General features: G+C 31.5%; 1 protein-coding gene across 3 annotated transcripts; it reads right to left on the bottom strand.

The window, feature by feature from the left end:
- Nucleotides 1-1,439: 1,439 nt before the first annotated feature.
- LOC106753995 (protein SINE1) lies at nucleotides 1,440-4,478 on the bottom strand. Of its 3 annotated transcripts, none has more exons than XM_014635924.2 (3): nucleotides 4,400-4,478; nucleotides 2,574-3,893; nucleotides 1,440-2,159 (listed from the first exon to the last, which is right to left on the bottom strand). In XM_014635924.2, the coding sequence occupies exons 2-3, from the start codon at nucleotides 3,882-3,884 to the stop codon at nucleotides 1,689-1,691; spliced, it is 1,782 nt and encodes a 593-aa protein (XP_014491410.1). In that variant the 5' UTR covers nucleotides 3,885-3,893; nucleotides 4,400-4,478; the 3' UTR covers nucleotides 1,440-1,688. The 3 variants fall into 3 exon arrangements, with proteins under 3 accessions (XP_014491410.1, XP_022633463.1, XP_014491411.1); XM_022777742.1 differs by having other exon boundaries at nucleotides 2,574-3,887; nucleotides 4,400-4,435; XM_014635925.2 differs by having other exon boundaries at nucleotides 4,301-4,415.
- Nucleotides 4,479-5,801: the final 1,323 nt, after the last annotated feature.

Consider the following 5,801-nt stretch of genomic DNA (forward strand, 5'->3'; position numbering starts at 1 on the left):
ATGCTCATAAGTTTTGGTGCAAGTTGTGACCGTCGGCTGTAATATATATAGTGAAGATAATGAAATTAAAGAGATTTTGAATGAACTTTTTTCGAAAGGTGAATATGACTCAACTCTTTACAAAAGTAAATCGTTTAATAATGAATATTTTTTTAGTTGGGGCTAGTGCAGAGATGATAGAGAAAATGTTTGAGTAAGAGAGACAAAGGAGAAAGGGTTGAGAGGAATGAAGGAGGTGAATAAAGGTTTGGGGTTTCTTTCTTTTTTTTAATTTTGAGAATAAAAATTATTAAAATAAGACAAGTGATTTTGATTTTTTCAATTAGGGTTAGAGTAGGGATGACAGAGAAAATGTTAGAGTGAAAGAGACGAAAGAGAAAGGTTGAGAGGAATGAGAGAGGTGGATAAAGGATTGAGGGTTTCTTTTTTTATTTTTTTAATTTTGAGAATGAAAATTATTAAAATATCCTTAACCTTACAACTTATAATTCATGATATAAGAGTATTTTTGTCTACTAAAACCTAGTACACATTGCTAAAATGTCCCAACTGAAAAACAGGCATACGCAAATTAGCAAACCCCTATATATATATATTAAAACTCTATTCAACCCCTTTTTAGAGATTAACTGTTTTTTCATCAAAAATTAAATAAAAAATGTAAGTTACATAAGAAAACTAAAATAACTTTGTTTTCTTCTCATCTAACATCTAACAACTTCACAACCTTACCCTTCCTAGTTTCTTCTATCATAGAATCTCATCAAACATTTTCTTGAGATTTGATCATTTACTATATCAATACATTTTAGGAAAACAAATCAACTTAGACTATTCACCATAAATTTGGTAATAAATCTCCTTTTTTTTTTTCATTTGTCCAACCATCAAACATCAAAGTTGATTTGTTTTCTTTTTCATTCAACCTTAAATTTTTTCAAACTAATTTATATATTTTTAATTGCCTTTTTTTTCTAAAAAAGACAAACTAACTTCATGTACAATGATTTAAACTCTTTCCAAATTTAGCAACAAATTTTAGCATTTAGACAAAGAGATAGCTTCTTACATATAATTGTCATAGATGCATTTATAAATTTATAGAATCACCAACTCACATATTTTTTTGGTAAGAGATCTCCGTTTTTTTTTTTTCATTTGTTCAACCTTCTTTTCCGTTTGTTCTACTAGCTTTCTTCAGATAATAATGGCACCATACACTTTCGTTAATTTATAGATGAATATAGATGAATATTGTTTTTCTTATGAAAAATATTAATTTATAACTTTCGTTAATATATATGAGTGCATGTGGCGCGTGTTTAAAGGAATATACATTTTATGGTTACTAAAGCAAATATAAGTCATTGAAATTTCAATAATAATCTTATAATAAGTTGAAATAAAAGTTTAAACCAAAGAATCCACCACCAGCACAATAAAAAACCATAATATTTTCATGATCCAGTCTTCAATTCCAACAAAAATATTTCTTCACTGAAAAGTAAAATTCCATAAATATTTGAGTGTTTACAGGAAAACAAATTCACATTGAAGATGCTCAATGGGCGATAACATAACACTCCTGCTACACTGAACTCTCCAACATTGTTGGAATTAACACCTACTTTCACAAAAGCATACCTAAAATGCTCTTAATTCTCAGGATGTACCACGTAATGAGGATGTTAAGTTGGTACAAGATAATGGCCTTCATCCTGAATAGTGATCCAAAGTAAAGGAGTAGCCACTGCAAGAACAACAAATGAAAGACCACAAACCAATTTGTATTTAGTCTTTCGTTGTGCAGTTGGTGTAATATTTCTGTTTTCAGGAACCACTTTGGTTGAAATCTGCTTATTGGCATCTACAGGAAGGTCATCTGATGATGACACGGACTCTGAGCTAACTTGAAACTCAGCCTCACCACAACTTTCAATTACTTCACTATCACACTTCACATCATTTGAGAAACCGTTCTGATCATATTTAGAACTTGGACTCCACTCAATGTTGCCTGAGGATAGGCTCTTGAACATTCTATTCTGTTTCTTAGAGCAATCCAAAGTCAAATCACTTGAATCTTGAAGAGAATGAATGAGTTTTCTAGGGGTCTCGAAGATTTTAATGCTGTCAATGGTCGCCTGAGTGCGTGACCTCTGATTAACACCACACAATATGCTAACTCAATGAGTAAACAAGTGATTTAAACGAAAACATTGCCAGCTGAAGAAAGCATTTAAACTTCACTTACTATTCAATAAAAACAAAAGCATGGTTTGAATTATTGCATTAAGATACGCAGTTGTAAAGCAAGCTCAAAGGTAAGTTTTCACAGGTTCCACTGGAGTAAGTTATGTATGCATTTGGAAGGACTTTATGTAGTTGTTTTAAAAACCATATTAGCTATGTATGCATTTGGAGGGACTCTATATATGGTTCTGCTGCCAATTTTTATGCTCTGTTGTTTTACTTTTTTTCTCTGATATGGGAATAAAGGAATGCAACATTCAACCACTTATTTTTGACAGGGATGCTTTAACCGGGACATAAAAAATGTAAGAGAAACTTACAAGGGGACTTGTGGTGGTGCTTTTGGATACTCCATGCCTGGGATTTCTGTGCATGAAACCAGCAAACTCCTCTGTATAATATCCATCTCCATTGGAAAATTCGTGAATCAATGAATGCTCTGACAAAGCACTTTCCTTTCCTGCTTGTGAGAACAGGCCATCCTTCAGGGACACATCAACACCTCCATTTTCATTACTCCAAAGCTTCCTGGTCACGCTTCTTCTTTCATAGTCCAAGTTGCTTGAAATAGGAGACTCCGTGAATTCATATCCAGGGAAAAAGTCCAAAGTGCGAGATTCTGGTGAAATAGAGGAAGGTGTAGAAGAAGTATTATCTCCCTCGCCTGAAGAAGTATGTTCTCCTTCTCTCGTACTAAAATTTGACCCTGTCACTGAAGAAGGACTTTTTGCATACCTTGGCCTTTTATCACTTGCAATTCTCTTGGCAGTTTGCAAAGCCTCAAGTGCTGCACCTTGGACAAATGCCATTTTGTCAGATTGGCACTTCTCCAACTCCTCAATTATGAATTCAACCTCTGAGAATATGCTCCTGGAATCCAAACTTCTCATCAAGAAATTGACCATCTGAATGGATGAAAGCCTTTTCTGAGAATTCCCCTCCACAAGACCAACATTCACTATTCTTATTCCAGATTGTATGAGCAACCTTGCATATGCTTCAATGATCAAAGCATTGCGCTTGGCCAAGGACATAACAAGACCCATGTGTGAGTTGGTTTGACCAGACTTCCCTTCTAATGCCACAGCAATATTCTGGCAAACCCTATTCACCAATTCATCAGAAGCATACCTCCAGTTTTCTGAATCCACCAGAGCCTTCAAGCAAAGGGCAGCACCCGAAGTTAGGCCCTCCTGAGAACTCGCGAGAGAATCGGAAAGTGGCATGCAAAGGGATTGAATTATGTTCCTCTTTTTATCTTCAGGGGTTGAGGGGTCAATTCCATATCTTGCAATTGCAGGAACCACCTTTGAACAAGCTTGTTGGAGAGGGAAAGACCCAGCGCTTGAAGCCAAAGTCTTGACTATGGTTTTCATGATTGTATCAATCAAGGGAACAATTTTGACACCATGAACCCGTACAAGAATCTCATAGATTGATATTGAGAATTCCTCAGAACCACTTTCCTTGCTCTCTGAAAATTTGGCAAGAAACACAGGAATGGCCTTGAAGTCCAAATCTTTCACGTAGGATTTCAGTGCTTTCATGGCGGACTTGCGACTTTCTTCATCTTTGTCAAGATTTGCCAGCTCTTGCCGTACCAAAGGGCTGAGACTCCTTCCCATCCTCATGAACTAAAACTAAACACACACCACAATCAGCAATTACAATGAAATACAAAAAATCAAGTGCAAAGTTTCAAGAGCGTTGCAGTGAGAGAAATCCAAAGTCAACAATTTTTTAAACAAAATCTAAAACCAAAAAGAGATTCTTTTTCTTGAATTACAACCAAACACCCAACTCCTCATGAACAATGACAATGAAGTAAAAAAAAAAACACATACACACATGACAAACATTTCAAGGACATTGCAGAAGTAAAAGAAATCTAAAATTCACAAATTCTCTTAAGAAACCAAAAATCCCAAATGGGTGAAAACCTACTGCACCCCTTCCTCAAATGGCTGAATCTTAAACAATTAAACCAAAAGATAGAATCTTTGGGGCATTAAAAGGAAGGTAAAACTCAGTTCTTTTTGCTTTTTACCTTCTTGTAAATGAAACACATACGAATTTCTTCAACAAAAAAGGAAAATTATGAGAATTATACAGTGCAGAAGGCAAAGATTGAAGCTGGAAAATTCACCTTGACGTGAAGAAAATGAAAAGATTGAACTGCTGTTGAATGAGGTAACGAAGAAGGATTTTAAGAAGAAGAAAAGGCAGGGGAGTGATATATTCAAAATTTCCTTGAAATTACGCCGCTATCCCTCACTGTGGGCCCCACATGATTCAGAAATTATGCTTCCAAAACTACCCTCAATTCAATTGTTTTTTGAAAATACACATTATTAAGAGCATTGACTTTAAGAAGTAACTAGCATGTGAGTAATTAAGAGCTTTGACTCCCAAAATCCTACCAATTACCAAAGCATTGATTCTTTCATTACTCTTCCAAAAATATCCTATCAATTACTACCATCATCAAAGCCATTTTTTAACAATTTAATAAATATATTATATATTTTTAAAATAAAACTCCAAATTTAATTAGAGATTAAAAAAGTTGTTAAGAAAACACCAAATTTTATAAATTTTATTTTGTCTAATAATTTTGAATATTTTTATCAATAACAAAGAATACATCACTGTCTTTTTTTTTATATAAAATCTAGATTTTAGTTAATTACTCAGTTTGAATGAATTGGATAACAATATTTAGAAAGTTAAAAGAAAATATGTTTTATTTTTCATAAAATAAATTAGTCTTCTAGTTTTTATTTACAGAACATTTATTTTAAATATTTAAAATTTGGAAAAAATTAATATTTTACCTTATTTGCATAAAATAATAAAGACATTAATTAATTGCATTATGAAATTAAAAATTAATTTAAAATGTTCTTTATTATCTTAATTAATACCCCATCTTTAAAAGCATAATTAAGTAGATGTATATATATTTTTATATAATTTTGTATACTCGTAGTAAATTAGTAATATTGGACATGTAAAATTACACAAAAATGTTTTATAAAAGAAATAAATTAAATATAAAGCTACTTTAAAATGTATGTAAATACTATTAAGTTATGCAATATGTTACATTTTCTTACTAAGAACAACCAATAGACACTAATATAATTGTTTAAGTCAAATCTAAATTTGATGTTAATTGTTTTTAAATTTCTAATAAATAAAAATAGTTATGTTAATGTTAGATTAACAATAATTTATTTTTACTAATCATATTTATATTTATTTAAATTAGTATTGACTAAATCTTATTTTATTATTTATTTAAGTTAAAACCTCAATGCTAATATATTATGCTAGTTGTTACTAGTTTTCTTTAATATTATGAATTTGTTGTTGATGAAAAATGGTTTAGAAAGAGATGAGGTAAACAGAGTAAGAAAACAATTTAAATATTTAAATAGATATATAATAATAAAATAGAAGTATAAGGAATATAAATTTAACATTATTGATTAATTAGTATGTACTTATTTTCTTACCTGGTTAATAGGTAATTGTATTACATTAAT

The sequence above is a fragment of the Vigna radiata genome, unplaced genomic scaffold (assembly GCF_000741045.1).
Source record: "Vigna radiata var. radiata cultivar VC1973A unplaced genomic scaffold, Vradiata_ver6 scaffold_7, whole genome shotgun sequence".
In the NCBI taxonomy this organism is placed as follows: domain Eukaryota; kingdom Viridiplantae; phylum Streptophyta; class Magnoliopsida; order Fabales; family Fabaceae; genus Vigna; species Vigna radiata.

Excerpts from the sequence above, each read along its gene's own strand:
- LOC106753995 (XM_014635924.2), bottom strand. The coding sequence starts at position 3,884 with ATGAGGATGGGAAGGAGTCTCAGCCCTTTGGTACGGCAAGAGCTGGCA. Across the intron at positions 2,160-2,573 it reads GCACCACCACAAGTCCCCTT|AGGTCACGCACTCAGGCGAC; the intron begins GTAAGTTTCTCT and ends GGTGTTAATCAG.